At 39.2% G+C, this 17,207-nt stretch overlaps 1 protein-coding gene and 1 long non-coding RNA gene across 16 annotated transcripts in view; one reads left to right on the top strand and one right to left on the bottom strand.

Moving 5' to 3' along the window:
* Positions 1-331: 331 nt before the first annotated feature.
* Gm46759 lies at positions 332-2,905 on the bottom strand. The gene is made up of 2 exons (XR_001783448.2): positions 2,455-2,905; positions 332-1,760 (listed from the first exon to the last, which is right to left on the bottom strand). It is a non-coding gene; the product is annotated as a predicted gene, 46759 (long non-coding RNA).
* Myef2 (myelin basic protein expression factor 2, repressor) overlaps positions 2,889-17,207 on the top strand; it is a 42,686-nt gene continuing 28,367 nt past the window's right edge. For 4 of the 15 annotated variants that reach the window (XM_030248228.1, XM_017316131.2, XM_017316134.2 and 1 more), the window contains exons 1-7: positions 2,915-3,164; positions 9,676-9,884; positions 11,059-11,111; positions 12,499-12,506; positions 12,607-12,700; positions 15,878-16,069; positions 16,726-16,879. In XM_030248228.1, coding sequence (XP_030104088.1) covers positions 3,031-3,164; positions 9,676-9,884; positions 11,059-11,111; positions 12,499-12,506; positions 12,607-12,700; positions 15,878-16,069; positions 16,726-16,879 — 844 coding nt within the window. In that variant the 5' untranslated portion in view covers positions 2,915-3,030. Of the gene's footprint in view, positions 3,165-9,675; positions 9,885-11,058; positions 11,112-12,498; positions 12,507-12,606; positions 12,701-15,877; positions 16,070-16,725; positions 16,880-17,207 lie in introns of all 15 variants that reach the window. The other 11 variants (NM_001162417.1, NM_001162418.1, NM_010852.2 and 8 more) reach the window with 6 other exon arrangements.

Below are 17,207 nucleotides of genomic sequence, written 5' to 3'. Positions count from 1 at the left end.
GGTGTTAAGCTATTAACAGAAAAGACCGGATTTTGGAGTTACATTTCTAATATGTAAGAAGGCTTCCTTCCCTTTCTCACACATACATGCAAATATACATTCCATTTTTTTGTTTTGTTTTGTTTTGTTTTGTTTTGTTTTGTTTTGTTTTTCAAGACAGGGTTTCTCTATGTAGTCCTGGCTGTCCTGGAACTCACTCTGTAGACCAGGCTGGCCTCAAACTCAGAAATCCACCTGCCTCTGCCTCCCAAGTGCTGGGATTAAAGGTGTGCACCACCACGCCCGGCTAGACATTCCAATTTTTAAAAAGAAAAGTAAGTGGTCCTTTGACTTTCTTCCAGCAATATTGTATTAGTTTATTTTCTATTGCTGTGATAAATCACCATGACCAAGGCAACTGACAGAAGAGTTTCTTTGGTTTTACAGTTGCAGAGGGATAGGCACAGTCATGCTGGGGAGGCATGGCAGCAGGCAGCTGGCATTTGGAGCAGCAAACTGAGAGCGTTTATCTTACAGGAAGCAGAGACACACTTGATTGTGTTCATACAAAGTGAACTGGGAATGGCATGCATCTTTAAACTCTCAAAGCCTACCCCTAGTGACGTACTTCCTCCAACAAGGAACAAGTACATCTCCTAAGCCTCCCAAGGCAGCACTGCCAACGAGGTTCTAAGTGGGGTCCACGTGTTCAAAGCACTAAAATATATATTTTGTGTAATTGTGGAGGATAACGATTTTGCAGTAGGAACCATGGGGGAGGGTGGGGGCCACTTCAACATCTGTTACCTAAGAGTTTTTCAATGTGCACACATAAACTGGGAAAAAAAAAATTCCCAGTGAGGGAATTAAATTCTCCTTTGTCGATTTCGCTACCCTTAAGTATGCTGTCAACAGCATGGAGAAGGAAAGGTTCATCTCTTCTAGGAGCCCCTCAGTGATCCTCAGTTATGATAACCCTTAGCTCTTTATGAATTCACAAGATTGGGGCTAAAGGGTAGGCAGAGAGCCATTTATCTTAGGCTCACAGTTTAAATCCTGCTTGGTTGTGGGTTGTCCTGGTGCTGTTTGTATTCTGATGTTAATTCTGCTTCCTCCAGAGGGGTTGCCCCCTAGAGCAGTCGCAGCAGGTGAAGTCCTGCGAACCTTCCCATTTTAACTGGTCAATAAAGGCGAGAGCCCGTTTTTTGGGCAGTGGTGGGATAGGAAGAACGGGAGATCTCTGAGAATGGGCACAAGTAGGGAAGAGGGAGGACGAGAGGAGGAAGGAAGACAGTGAGGACAATAGCCATGTTGGAGCAGAACCACGTGGCCAGGAGAAACCACAAGTAGCAAGGGGTCTTATAGCTGGGGAATGTTAGTATAGTGTTAGATCTGCCCAATCTAGGCTTATATCTTATACTTATAATAACTGGATTACGTGGTTTTTTTTTTTTTTTTTAAGATAGGCTTATTGGGGTTGGAAATTCCAAGACACTGCCCCCCAAAGCTCAGTCATTAAGAATAGCTCTTTTAATGGGATATTTAAATTGGCATACTCTGGAGTATGGGTAAGTCTCATGTGTGTGTTTAATTAAATTGTGCTTTTAGCTCGATTACAGCTCTTGAATAGTGCTGTTTCCCAAAGTCCTCCTCCAGCAGAGCTCTAGTGTCCCTTCCGAACCTTCTATTATGGTTTGGTCACGATGAACTCTTGAAAAGTGTTGAAATGTGAAAAAGGTTTTTGCAGGAATCTACTAGTCCAGGACTGTCAGATGGAGTTCCTTGGAGAAATTCAATGGTAACAAAAGAATACATGGAATAGTGAATACTTTGAAATCTAGGGTTGAGGTGGGGTGGGGTGGGTTAATCTGGTTTCTCCTTGATTGAAACCCCATGGGAGCCTTAAGAGATAGACTGCGATACTGTAGCACTTGGCCCTAGATGAAGTGTTTTCTTTAAATCTCTACCTTGCAGGGAAGGAACTGCTGTCTTTACCTGAAGAGAAGTGGAGAACTGAAATGCCTCAGCCGAGGAGAAAGCCTAATTTTCTCTGCCAGATTCCAGCACCTGTCTGCTAACTGCAACCATTAGGCCCCAGGGGTGACAGTACAGAAACACAAAAGTATCTGTTGTGTTTAGGACACTATGTGGGTAGAACGCCAAACTCAGAATTTTGTAGATGACTCTCATCTCTAATAAACTGTGTCTGCCTTATGCTGTTCACTTTTTTTTTAAAGAAGGAAACATTTGAGGAGGTCTTAGCTTTTTTTTTCAACTGAAAAAGGCCATTTTAGTGTGAAGTGTAATCATGACACTCAGGTTTATGAATCTTTAGTATTTAGGGGTAAAATCTATAATCCAAACCAAAATATGCATTTGTAGCTAGTCTTGTATAAGACTTCTTTTAAAACAATTTGTTTTTTCCATGTGTGCGTGTGGTTTGCCTGCATGTATATCTGTGCACCACAGACATACCAGCGCCTATGGAGTCAGAAGAGGTCGTTGGAGCTCCTGTATGTGGGTGCTGGGAACCGAACCCAGGTCCTTGGCAAGAGCAGCAAGTCATCCTAACTGCTGAACTCCTCCAGCCCCCTTGTACAGGTTTTCTTAAGAAAATGATGGACTGTCCAAATCGATAGCTGCCCCGAGAATGTAAAAACTTCGACCTCTTAGCTGATTGCTAAGGTCTACAAAAATCTTCAGCCCTCAAAGAAAGTGGTCAACTTGTCCTCAGCTACCGGTGCTCGCTGGCGGGTTCGTAGAGCATCCACCCGCAGAGATGGAGCTGCCATAGTCCTCTCATCCAAAGGCCCCGTCCCCGAGGACCCCCATCTCTGCCCCCCCAGGCAGCCCGCGCTCCCTCCGCAGGTGGCCGCGCCGGAGCCCCGCCCCCACTCACTCCCCAAGTCGCGGGGCCTCGTCCGCTCTCGCGAGATCCCGGCCGCCGAGCGCTCGGGGCCTTTTCAAATCGCGATCCGTTACCGCTTCTCCGGCCGCCGCCATTGTAGCGCTCGGAGCCCTCATCGCGGCCGAGGCGGAGCCCGCGGCGGGATGGCCGATGCCGACAAGTCCGAGGCGGCCGCGGGTGACGACGGCTCGCAGCAGCAACCGGCTGAGCCGCGGCGAGACACGCACCCCGGCGAGCCCGAGAAACCGCCGCGCAGCAGCGCCAACGGCGTTAAAATGTATTGTCTCCCCCGGGCGGCCGGGCGGGAGGGCGGCCGGGCAGGGCGGGAGGCGCGGGCGGCCCCGGGGCGGGAGCAGGTGCGGTGCTGGCGGCCCCGGCCTCGGGCGCGCGGAAAAACGGTCCCCTTTAAAAGGCCCGAGGCTAGCCTCATCCTCGGGGAGGACCCAGGGATGACATCATCGGTCCTTTCCCCTCCCGGCCCGGTTCCGAGCCCCGGTGAGGGCCGCGTGTGCGGTGGTGGCTTCCAAAGTGTTAGAGCTCACCGAACCCATTGTGTTCCTCTTGATTGGCTTTCGAAAAAGGAGGACTTGGTCTCCTCCACCCACCCGGTGATGGTTGTGGGCCGTGCAGGCTGGTTTATTTATTCATTTTTTTAAAAACACAAACTCAGTGTGTAGTGGCCTTCATTTTACTATAATTCACTTACGATATAATTAAATTACTGAAATATAAATCTGAATTTGGCAAAACTGGGAACGCAACCCAGGGCCTCGTGCAGTCTCCAGGCAGGCGCTAGGCCACAAAATGACACCCCCCCTCCACCGAATGCAGTGCTTTTTTTGTAGAAGAAAACCCGAGGGCTGAAGGTTGGATCTGTCATCTGTGTCTGTAGAGAATTTAGTCGACGTTAATCCATAAGATCTTAAGTTGTAAGGCAGTAGGATAGGGGCAGATTGTGCTCGGCTGTCCTTGTCACGTGGGGCTATGTGAAGGCAAACATTTATTTTCCTATGGCTTATTCTGTAAAAACTGAAGTTGAAAATAATGCCAGTAATTTGTTAAAACACCCTCCACCTCTCCATCCTGCCACGGTAGAAAGCAGTGAACACATGCTTTCTGACATGAAGTCAGAAAAGGGAAAATGTCTTTCTGGCTTTTGTGTGGAAATACTTGAGGCAGTGATTTGGACCAGTCTGTTGAAACCGGCTGAATTGAATTGGTTGCAAACTAGATGGGGTAGTGCTCCTCAGCTTCTCTATGACAGTCTCGCTCTTAGGGTGACATCATTGTATATTTTTTCTTAACCACTGACAACGTATTTAAGAGGAATTACCCCAGTTCCCTGGGGCCTATCCTGAGCTTTAGAAGTTCAGTGTTTGCTGTTTTCCTGATGCCTATATTCATTTTTGAAATGATATATGATATATGTGGAGAGGCACTTTAAGAGCGTTCCATTAGACAGAGCCTGTTGTGTTACCTTTGAATTGGCTAGGAATACCTTAAATATGGACATTCGTCTCCCTACCCACCTGGTGACTTTTGAACAGGAAGCATCGTGTGAGCAGAACAGAATTTTGCAGGTATCAGATTTGCAGGGCTTGAAAGTCAGTGCAGTTTGCTCATGGATGGAGAGTGTGCATGCATCAACCACCGAGAAATCAGAAAGCAAGGAAAGCCTATCTCTTATGCCTGTCAGATCTTGGGCTTTTTCAGAGATTTGCTATTAAAAATAGAAAAAAAAAGTGGAGTGACTGTAACAATATAGTCACCCTCTGTGTCTTTGGATTCTGTATTCATGGAGTTAATGGTGAATTGGAAATACCCACATTGTATCTATATGGAAAGTAAGCATACATGATACACGCGTTGTTTTAGGTATTATAAGTAAGGCAGAGAGTGAAGTGTGTGTGAGATTGTGCTACGTCCCATGCACACACTGTGTTTTGGGAAAGGGCTAGAGTATCTGGACTCTAGCTGTGGGGTGCAATGGGGCTGAGGGGTACAGGGTTGTATTACTAATGTGTACCTAGTAGTGAGGGTGCCACTGTTTGTTTTTTTTTTTTTCCTGAAGAAAATAATCATTGAATCTTATAATGTTGGTATTTGTGAAGCTGGTATCTAAACTTCTATTAGACCCAAAAATACAGTGTCTACAGTTGCATTGCAGGATGGGAAAAGAGGTGAGAAAGAACCATTTTCTAATTTAAGGAGAGAAAATATAGGGCAATTGTTAACAGTAAATACAGATTGTTTCCTTATTCTAATTCATTCTTTCCATATTTTCTCAGTGTTGAGTAGAGACCAATGTACTCTAAGGAATTTCTTACACCTCTGCTGGGCCAGCGTAGGTAGTCACAGTGAATACTTAGGGACTTGAATCTTCTGTGAGTCTACAGTGTGACAACCTGTGGGGTGGTTGACACTTTGGGCTGATTACCATGCTTTCAATGATAAGTCATTAAAAGAAATTTGATAACCAGACATTGCTTTACAACATCCACTGCTTCGAAGTGAGCCATGTGCTGCTATTGGGACTGGAACACCTTGTATTAATGCAGTCACAGCAGACAGAGGGGGCTGTCCTTTTCATCCTGTCACCTTAAATGTTAAAGGTTCACTGAGTATCCATTGAAGAAATAGAGGAAGACATTTTGAGATCCTGAGACTCATGGAAAAGATTTAGTTGGCTTGTTCATCTCTAGACAGGAATTAAAGATCCTGTTTTCTCTGTCTACACTGAAGTGTTTTGGAAGGAAAGCAGTAACTATTTTGTGACTCTTCATTAGTCTTGTATGATTACAGATGTATTTATATTGTGCTATTTATAAAATATTCAACACTAGGGTAGGATGAAGTGATTAAAAGCATCGGTTTTATCATGAGTGAAGGTCAAAACCATGATGTTTTGATTTGCTATTATACAATGATTATTGTAATTGAACTAATTAATATACCTGTGAGCTCATGTAGCTACATCTTTTGTAATTGTTCCAAATATTTTACTACACATTGTCTCCAGAACTTGGTTACTGGAAGTTTGTATACTTAGGCAGACATCTCATTAGACTTGTGGTAATGATCACTATACCCTGATGCTTTGCGTTTTGTTGATGTCATGCAGTATTTGGTTTTCTGTGTCTGGCTTACTTCACTTAGCACACTGTCCTTCAGGTTGCTGTAGCTGGCAGGCTTTCCTTCTGAACGCTGGATCTCTCTCTCTATGTGCCTCTGTCTGTCCGCCTGTGTGTGTGTGTGTGTGTGTATATATATATACATCTGGAATATGTATATGCCCATTCCCACCCTTCTTTAATTAGTCTTTGATCTGTAAGCAGACTTTTAGTTCAGTTCCTTATCTTAGTTATTATGAAAAATATAGTGACTATGAGTTCAGATATTGAGATGGTTTTATTTCTTTTATTAAATAAAAAAATGGAATTGCTAGGTTATTTTATAGTTTGGTTTTTTAAAAAGAAATCTTTAGTTTTTCTCTGGTCAGTCTTTAAGTAAACATAAAGAAAATATCCTAATAATGTATTTTGTAATGAATTGTCAAGAGTATTGTAAGCAAATGTTTATTACAGTCATGTAACCTTCATTCAGCCAGGTGAAGAGTAGAGGAACTTAGTGACTGCTTGAGAATTGTGTGTTTTCACAGTGAATTCATCCGCTGTGAGTAGACAGGAGGGATCTCTTCTTACCTGACTTCCCCTGGAGACGCTCAGTGAACTCAGTGACAGCGCATTGTTAGATACATTGTTATGCAGGTGCTTCTTCCTAGGAGTGAAAAAGGAAGGTCTGTTCCGTCTGCTGGAGCTAGGAACCAGAGAGGAGAGAGAGAGGCCTTGTAGATTTTGGCTGCTTGTTTCTATTCTCAGAAATGCAACTTTATTCACAAGGAGGCACATTCTAGAACAATTGAGAAGACTCCTTTCAGATCATGCCTTATTCTTATAAAAGAATAAGGTTGATAGAGAAGAAGATGTCCCTGTCACAATCTGAATAGCTGGTGAAGCAAGTTTGGTTCTAGTGTTTCTTTCTAGATTACAGGAGCATTTCTCACAGATGGTGCCGCCGTCTGTTCAGTGTGGATTCTGTTTGTTTTTGAGATAGGGTCTAATCTAAGCCCTGACTAACTTGGTGCTTTTTAGTTCAGACTGGCCTTGAGCTCTTTTGCTTGTCTCTGACTGTTGGCATTACAGGCATGGATCACCATTTTTGGTGAGTTTGGGTTTTTGTCTGTATGTTTCTGTGTGTATGCACACATGTATGTTTTCTTAGAGGTTTCTCATTGAACCTGAATCTCACTGATTAGGGTAGCTTGGCTGACCAGTAGAGTTCAGGAATCTGCCATTCTTCCCCATCCCCCATCCCTACATGAGTTTTTATGTGGATGCTGGAGATCCTAACCTTGGCACTCAGCTTTGCAAAGTGAGCACTTTACCAACTGAGCTATCCTCCCAACCTCCAGAGTGTGGATCCTGACTGACAGTTGAGAAATTATGACTTATCCAGCAGATGGTATGCTTAGTTGCCATTCTAGATACAGTGTAGAGAGATAGCAGAGAAGACAGGTTTTATTCTTATAGACTTTATGTGCTTTATCTGTGGCAGTGTTGTCACCTGCTCAGGAGAGTGCTGTCTAAACAGTGACATTTTCCTTCTAATGCCGCAAGACGTTTGTTAGCTGGGCGTGGTGGCACACGCCTTTAACCCCAGCACTCGGGGAGGCAGAGGCAGGCGGATTTCTGAGTTTGAGGCCAGCCTGGTCTACAAATTGAGTTCCAGGACAGCCAGGGCTACACAGAGAAACCCTGTCTCGGAAAAAACAAAAACAACAAAAAAAAGAAGTTTGTTTATAGCCTTCCAGAATTGCTCACCTTAGAATTTATAGCCTGGATTATGAAATTTGGTTTGTTGTTAGAATAATCCATGAGGTTTTTAAGAAATCTGTTTTCTTAATTACTCATAGATTTTGACTCATTAAAGTTTATTAAAAAATGCTTTTAAGTTAACTTGTTAATGAATTACTTGAGGTTGACTAAAGCTTTTGAGTCCTAGGGAGATAGCAAGTTGAAAAGGTGCTTTCCTCACTTGGGCCTGCGTTTGCTCTCCAGAACCATGTGAAAATATTGAGCATGTATGTCCTTGTAATTTTAATGCTTGGGAGAAGGAGACAGGATTCTTGGGCTTATCTATTTGGTGAGCTTCAGTTTGAAGACAGACACTATGTCAAAGGATAGGAATGACATTCCTGAGACTGTCCCCCGCTCTCCATACATATGCTCACAGACATGCCTGTGCACCTGCACACACACATGTACCTGCATACTGCTTTAAAAATGTAAATTGTAGTTTTAAATATAAATCCAGATTTTTATCTGTAGGGATTACTTTAGGTATATACCCATATCTTATTTATTTCTGTATTAGTATATGGCATCATAATAGTTGTATTTTGATTGAAGTCTTATAAATTAATTTTTCCAATTAGGTCCATTAAAAAAGACTGCTCATGATGTGTTTAATTTTTCCTCTTTAACTCCAGCCTTTCATTATAGACAGCTTTACTGATAAAACAGACACAGTTCTGACATGTCCTATCCTTTGTTCAACATGAACATATATAAGGATATCTTTTAAATTTTTCTGTGTTTATCTAAGTAGGAAATAGATAAAACTCAACATACAGTGTATTAAATAGGCAAATAGATGTGCTGTAATTTTGATTCTGGTTTTAAGGGAAAGAGAAAATTCTAGGGAAAATTTGTTACTCTATAAATAAAAGTTTTTCAGATAATCATTTATTCATCTCTTTACTTCTTTTGTGGCTAGTGTGGGGTGGATAGGAGGGTGGGGGCAGAGTCTTAACTATATAGCTCTGGCTTGGCTGGCTGCCTTATAACTTAATATATGGAACAGGCAGTCTTGAAACTTGTGGTAATCTTGCATCTGTCTCCTAGTGCTGGAATTATAAGTATGTGCCACCATTTTTATAATATGAGCTAGCTTTTAATATTTAATTTAGTTAAGACAGTTTTAAGAATTTTTATTATATTCACATTTGTGTGGGTATATGTGTTGTGTGTGTATGATGTATGTGTGTGAGCCATGATGTTCATATTGATATCAGAGGACAATTTATATACTCAATTCTCTCTTTCCATCTTTAACATGGGTTCTGGTTTTGAACTCAGGTCATCAGGTTCCTGTAGTAAGTGCCCTTGTGGTGGTCCAAACTGGACTTTAGAGTTGAAGAAAGCTCAGAAAGTTAATTCTCCCCTAAGTGGATACTGAGATGACTCACATGCTCCCTCCATAGGTCTATTAATATTTATTACGTAGTATCCATCATGGGAAAAATTGTGTTTGGGGATGTTTGCAAGTATTTTTTTTTAAATTTTTTAAAAAAAGATTTATTTATTTTATGTATGAGTACACTGTCGCTGTCTTCAGACACACCAGAAGAGGGCATCAGATCATATTACAGATAGTTGTGAGCCACCATATGGTTGTTGGGAATTGAACTCAGGACCTCTGGAAGAGCAGCCAGTGCTCTTAACCATTTCTCAAGCTCTACAAGTATTAGTGCAGAAGGAAAATGCCTGCTGATGACTGAGAAATTAAAAGGCTTGGACAGTATGGAGCTCTCAGGCCGGCTTCCTGCTTCTTTGCTGAGTTCTAGGTTAATTGAGAATTTTGTGAAGTGGCAGATGTGAGTGATTGTTAATACACAGAGTTCTTAGAAGATCAACTCAAGATGCTTTTGTTTGTCTTCTAATTCACAGGGAGAATGATGAGTCAGTGAAGGAAGAAAAATCTGATTTAAAAGAAAAGTCTACAGGAAATAAGAAGGCCAATCGGTTCCATCCTTATTCAAAAGATAAGAATTCGGGCACTGGAGAAAAGAAAGGTCCAAATCGGAACAGAGTGTTCATTAGCAACATACCCTATGACATGAAGTGGCAGGCTATTAAAGATTTGATGAGAGAAAAAGGTAACAGTGTCTTCAGTAACTTACTGTTGTCTTTGTATAGGAAGGGGAGGACGTAAGCAGACTTTATTCCTCTTAGCCACACAGACTCAAAAACGAGAGAGACTTTTCTTTCTTGACATGTGAATTAATCTTTTCTTTTTCCTTCCACTTGGCAATTTCATTACAAGGAAGTATGGATAAATGAAGTATTTTTCTTTTTGCCATCTTAGTGGGATAGTGAAGCCAGCATCTGCATGCCACCAAGAATTTCGTTAAAGTGATTGCTTTGTCTTGTTGAAGTTTTTTAAAATAGATTTTAAAAGGACTATTGCATTAGTTAAGCAATGCATTTAGTTTGTTAATGTATGCATAAAAAGGTTGATTTTTTTCCCCCAAAGATGTTTTTGGTGGAGTCTGGAATCTGGCTGTGGAATTCACTTTGCTTGCCTTGTCACGCCTGCCATGCTGCTGTCCTCGCAGTTCTGTTAAATGTGTCACTGCTGCTGCAGTTCTGTTTTCAGAATAGCTGAAAACTTCATCTTCTACACACGCTTGGTTTTGGGGGAAAACAATGTCAATACTTGATCTTGTAAAAGTTAGTTCTGTTAGTTCTTGAAAAATTGAGGTTCAACAGTCCTGCAAACTATCTACTTGGCTTTGAGGGTGATCTTCTAATAATTTTTTAATTGCATTGGTGTATCTGTTGTAAGGTGACAACTATGACTGGTTTTACTCACTGACTTAGAAGTGTGTGGCTGGCTGTGAAGCATTACTTAGTTTACTGATGGCAAACATGATTGAAGACATTCAGGTAGGAAGTCACCTTAAAACAGCTGTTGTGTGTAGGCTGACCAAAGTTACCTGAAAAGTGCTAATGTTGTTAATATGACAGGCTGAGGACCATTTGTATGTATATGTGCATTTGTTCACCACCATACCATGCTGGCCAAGTACGATCTGCAGTATGAAGTGGGCTAACACGGTTGTTAGCTTTTCTAGAGAATGTGGATGAGGAAATCTCTGAAAATTAGTTAAATTTCTATAGCTATTGATAGGAGGTATGTTGATCTGGTCCTGACTGCTGGTGAATAATAGGTGCTTTTCTGTAGAGTTGTGCACAGGTGTGCAGTAAAGCAAGATACTGGTGTTTAAATGTATTGTTTCTTGGTATCTTCCTTTTGTATGTCTTATGTAGTTGGTGAGGTTACATACGTGGAGCTCTTTAAGGATGCGGAAGGAAAATCAAGGGTAAGTGCTGTGGGCCATAATCTGCTCGAGGTGTAAAAGTTCCTCAGCAGTTTACTTTTGTATAATTCTCTACCAGACTTGGAAACTTAAGTTTCATTTTGTTTTACTTTAAGATTTGAGGTTTTATCTGAGCAAGTCTGACATATGCCAACCAAACTAGCTACCTGAAAGGGATGGGTTTTGTAAATGCTCCTAAAGGGCATTCATTTTCTAATGCTTTAAGGTATGCTTTTTCTTAGCTAATAAAACTTTAATATGCTCTTTGTTGTATTTTGATGACTTCAGGGATATTTTAAAAGTCACCGAATTGATAACATCCCCTAAGAGTTTCATGAGAGGCCTGTGGCTTAAAGGTGTTAATTTAGAATATAATTTTGAAACTTTTATTGAAAAGCTTAATTTGTTAGCCTGCAGGACCATGTAAGAGGCAGTGCTCTGACCAATTGGTATGAATGATGTCTATGACTAAGTTGACCTGGAAGGCTGATGATAGATTCTGATTTAGCAGCATGAGTATACCGAAGATTATAACGGAAAGATCTCTAGCAGCGTCTCATCATATTCACAAAATGGTTGGGTACATGAGAAATATAAATAATTTTGTCATCATATTCAAGTGGCACCTTGAACAGTAATCTCAGGAATTATTTTTAAAAAATGATTCTGTAAGTTTCTTTAACATGGTTAATTTGTTTTACATGCTTCCAGTTAGATGCTTCTAAATTGTGTGCAGCCAGTTTTAATCTAATAGATAACTTTATTAAAAGCAAAATTGATGGGGGCTGGAGAGATGGCTCATCAGTTAAGAGCACTGGCTGCTCTTACAGAGGACTTAGGCTCAATTCTAGCACCACATGGCAGCTCACAACCATCTGGAACTCAAGTTCCAAGAGATCTAACACCCTCTTCTGGCCTCTGTGGGCACCAGACTCACACACTGCGTATAGCCATACATGCAGGCAAATGATATACATAACAAAAGAACATTGAAAATTCATATTTATTTGCTATTTTAATTAGATTTAAAAAGTATGTTGTGCGTAATATATCTTGAAATCTTTATTACCGTGTAAGAGAATATTGGAGCCTTCAGTTTCTTCCTTCACTTACTGTTGACTGAATTCATACAGTGGTGCTAGTTTTAATTTTAAGAAAAGTCACCTGAAAGTAAAATGTACTACAAGCTTGTAACATGCTAGATGGTTTTAAAAATTTGTTGAAAATGCATGGTCACTTGCCTGTTACATTCTGGAGGTGTAAAAGAAAAATAAAATGTATTCTTGATTACTTTTTAACGACTTAAAAATTAGAATTTTCCATTAAATTCATCTACTGACCTAAAATGGTTTTTTTTCTTTTGCATATATTGACAATCTACCGGATACAGGGTTGTGGGTAAGAATTTTTTTAAATTATCTTACGTTAAATTAATCTTGTGATTGGGAATAAGAAATCTTTGTACATAAGCATTTCTTATATATTTTCCTTTATTAAGCGTGGTTGAATTCAAAGATGAAGAATTTGTAAAGAAAGCATTAGAAACTATGAACAAATATGACCTTAGTGGAAGGCCTTTGAATATTAAAGAGGTAAGTTTTTTGTATTTGTAATTTAAATAGTTAATTTTATGAGCATGCTTCCTTTGTTTTTCTTTCATTTTTTTTCTCATGTAGTTAAATGACTACTTTTTTAAGGATAGGTGCTTATTTAAAAATTGTAGCTTGTGATTATTTTACTTAAGAGATGATTTGCTATTAATCCATAAGTTATTCTTTATATTTATTTAGCTTCTAGTTACAGATAGATAGAAGTCCTCAATTTAAAATAAAAATCAGGACCCAAAAATTTAAAGATGACAAACTTAAGGTACAGACTTTATTTGCTATATAAACATTTTCAATTTTTAGACTTTGAGAATTCAATAGGTATTGTAGTTGATTACAGGTTGTTTGAAAATACACATAACTTGTGAATTTGAATAAGATTGGTATTCATCTTTAATAAAATTTAGATTTTGTAGACTAGAATTTAAGAAGCATAGCTTACTGAGGTGTGTAACAACTTAGAGTAATCTACAGTGGGGATTGTAGTATAAATAGATTGACAAATGATCAGAACATTCTTTACACAATAGCACTTGAAGGAGTGGTTTATCTTGGTAATAATTAGTTTGAGTAATACTCAGTTTCGTGGGCTGTTTTTTGTGGGCTCTTTTGTTTTATGTTGTTTTGCCATATTAGTTTGATCATGGGCCAAACTATACATATATCATTGCTAAACCTGTATTGAAAGAAATGCGCAGTGTTATTTTGAGTCTGATATGTTGAGCTAATACTGATGCTGTTCGTTGACTGGTATTCAACAAGAGAACAGTGGTTTTTGAGTTGTAATTTATTCTTTTCTGGACAAGTGATAATACTTATGAAGTATTCTCTAGACTTTACTTAATTTATTTTAATGCCACTGACACCTAATGTGACTTTAAGAAGATTAAGTGTGATAATAAGTTATAGCTCACTCTCTGTCACTAGAAAAGCTAAGTGACCCAGGAAGAACAAATCACATAACCTTTGTTTCCTTGTCACTGAGATAGGAGAAATACTAGAAATCCCTGTTAGTGTCAAAGTGTTACTAGTTACTATACTAGTGATATTATAGAAGGCTGTTGGCACAGTGCTTAAAATAGTCCAACTCTATCATAAATGTTAGCTGTAAAAACTATTCTTGTTAGTGATTGTTGGTATCTTGTTCTTTAGTGTGATGATAAGCTTCCGTGCCTTAGTACCAAAAATATCATGTATCCTACATTCTTTACTGGAATTAACTTCAAATTAAAGAGATTGGCAGAGATTTGGTAGGGAATGTTTAAATTTTGTTGTTTGACTAGTCATTTATTTGGTGCATTTATGCATGTCTGGACTTAACTTTAGAAATGTGCAGTGTCCTAAAGAATTTGTCCCAATTTATAATTTTCTAATAATTTGGTAATCATAATTTGCAGCATATTGAAGAGCACAGATCTATTGTTGAGACCCCAGAGTAAAGGTTTAGGATGCCTCTATTTTTAGCTATTTTAGAAGGAGAAATGGGGTCAAATTTATGAGTGATTTATTTAACTCCTTAGCTAATGTTTAACAATGACAGTCATTTTCCAGGAAATATCTGATTTATAAATCAGTGGCTGGTAAAACTACTGAGGACGGCTTGCATAGTTATCTAATGAAGATGTATTTACAGTGTTCCCTAGCAGCTTTTTAGTATTCTATCCAGTTATATGAAGATCAGTAGGAATCGAACATGTATTATTAGGCCCACTAATAGCATTAGCAGTTAGTGATTGGCAGGCTGGACAGCAAGGGGAAACAGGAATAAAAACTAAGATTACATATGGTATGTGTGTGTTTGTGTGTAAAATATATATTGTGTTAACATGTGACAAAACACATACTATTAACTATTAATACAAACAACCTGTTCTAAAAAGTAATTATAATTAATGTAATCAAGGTTATTCCCTACAAGCATGCCCAGAAGTCATCCCCCTGCCCCCACGACAACTAACAGAATACGTCTCAACTAACAAACAGAATGAGCACTAAGCATCCTGACTACTTACTATAAAGTCTTGCCACATTCTTTGTTAACATGTATTCACCTCTGTAATCTTTTTTAATTCCTTTATCATGAAGAAACACACCGGAGTCCAGCGTACGTTTATTCTGACATTCACTTTTTTCCTTTTGTCCTTTTAGCTATGCTGGAGAATTTATTAAAGTCATCTTTCCTTATTTGCTTTTTTAAATCAATATGTACAGACTGAGATAGCAGAGAAGTTTTTGGTGAATATTTTCTCTGAGAATTTCATACAATGTATTTTGATCATTTTATCCTTTTTCTCCCTCAGCTCCTCCCAGATCCATTCCTACATTCTCACCCTCCCAACTCTTTGTGTTCCTCCCAAATAGCTTTTAGAACCTGAGTCCACTCATTCTCTCTCTCTCTCTCTCTCTCTCTCTGCGGGTGGGGGAGAGGGGTAGCATCCTCCTCTGTTACCTGGTTGACCTGCCAGGGAACACACCTTTAAAGAAAACTGGCTCTTTCTTTCCCAGAAGCCATCAACTGCCAGTAGATGCCTCATAGGTAGGAGCTCTGAGTCCCTTTTCCCTCCATGTTAGAATGTTGGCTAGTCTGATGTTGTGTAGGCAAGCATAAATGCTGTTAATGAGCTCATGAATGAGAAAGTAGAATTTCTGGTATGATCATTTGCCTACACATGATGGTCCTCTTAATGTAATTTTATTTGTGCTTTGTTGTTGATCTTCTACCTAATAGAAGCACATTTGTACTTTGATTTGTTTTAATAAAGGATATTTCTTTTAAAAGTTAAATGAACTTAAATATATTTGCTATAATTCTTTACTTGGACACTTGGCATTCTGTTATCCCCTTTTCCCTTCACAAGTCCTTTTCACTGTTCAGGAAGCTAAGAGATTATACGATGAGTAAGGAGTGATGTTAGCCAGTGATAATAAACTTTCCTCTATCTCAGTCTACCTGAGTTTATAGTAGTGTGTTCTCGTAGTGAGAGGGTCAATCTACAGGATTTTATGGACTCACTTTCTGGATAAAAATAACAAAACCCTTAGTCCTCACAGATGTTAGTAGTTTGGTCCAGCTGGGTTAGCTGCTGTCCAACTTTAAGCCACTTGAATTGTATATATTCACTGATGTATTTGCTGGCAGTTAACATTCACTACACATTATAGGATCCGGATGGAGAAAATGCTCGCCGGGCACTGCAGCGAACAGGAACATCATTTCAAGGATCACATGCCTCCGATGTGGGATCTGGGTTGGTGAATTTACCACCTTCCATTCTCAATAATCCAAACATTCCTCCTGAGGTTATCAGCAATTTGCAGGCTGGTAGACTTGGTTCCACAATTTTTGTTGCTAATGTAAGTTTAAGCTTTAGTTTAAGCTTTTGTTGCTTGGATACTTAGCCCTTATCATGAGATTATTTTGTTAGGTATGTGCTGATAGGTTTGTAGATCATTGTTTATTTTTAACTTAATAGACAAAAGTCATAAATATGTTAAAATCAAGTTTAATTTATATATGTAATTTAAAGTTAGACTTAAAATACAGGTAGCATTTTTAACTCAACTGGAAATCATAGACATTGAACAGTTTTTCTTAAGTCAGTTCTGTGTGTTCTTTATTTTGGTAGTTGAATTTTATTCTTGTAGTCCTCATGTTTGTAAATGTCTGTTGTGGTTGCTTTGCCATTTGTTTTATGCTCTTGAAAGTCTTGTGAAATGGACAGTTTTCTAAAACCTGATTTTTCCATAATTATAATAGATGCCTAAGTTTCCCATGTGCAGAATAGGATTGAGGAATTGAAAGATGATGTGAGGAGTTTAAATGAAGATACAAAACAAGATAGATGTAGCTGAACTGATTTTAAACAAGACCTTTTTTATTTCAACACTGTTGGTATATTGTTGAGCAAGAATTACAGTTTATAGATTTATGAGGTTAAAAAAGATAATTTGTTTTTACAATGAGAGAGGGCCATTTGCTAGGAATTTAACTTTATGCATTCTATGTTAAGCTTGACTTCAAAGTTGGTTGGAAGAAATTAAAGGAAGTGTTCAGCATAGCTGGAACTGTGAAGCGAGCTGATATTAAAGAAGACAAGGATGGCAAGAGCAGAGGCATGGGCACTGTCACTTTTGAGCAGGCAATTGAAGCAGTCCAAGCAATTTGTATCCTGATTGTATTTAGCATTAAATATCGTTGGTCAGGCTTGATACCTTTGTACAGTTGTTGTTCATGTTATGTAATGTCACCTCATTTAGAAATGGAGGCTTTTGCCTACAGCAGGAAACCTTGTTGTTTCTTGAGGACTAGAGTCACTCACTTAAACTGGAATTGATTGGCCACAGTGTTCAGGGCTGATAGGAGCTTGTTTTCTGCTGATCCTTCCTGCTGCTAGACAGTGTGTGCGCACTCACGTTCTTTAACACTTAACTCCGTTGTGTGTAGTTGCTGTTGGTAAAACCTAGTTAATTTTGGTTAATGAAGTTATAAATC

This window comes from Mus musculus, chromosome 2 (assembly GCF_000001635.26).
Source record: "Mus musculus strain C57BL/6J chromosome 2, GRCm38.p6 C57BL/6J".
NCBI lineage: Eukaryota > Metazoa > Chordata > Mammalia > Rodentia > Muridae > Mus > Mus musculus.
Note: the sequence above shows the minus strand (reverse complement) of the source record. Positions and strands in the feature narration are given on the sequence as shown.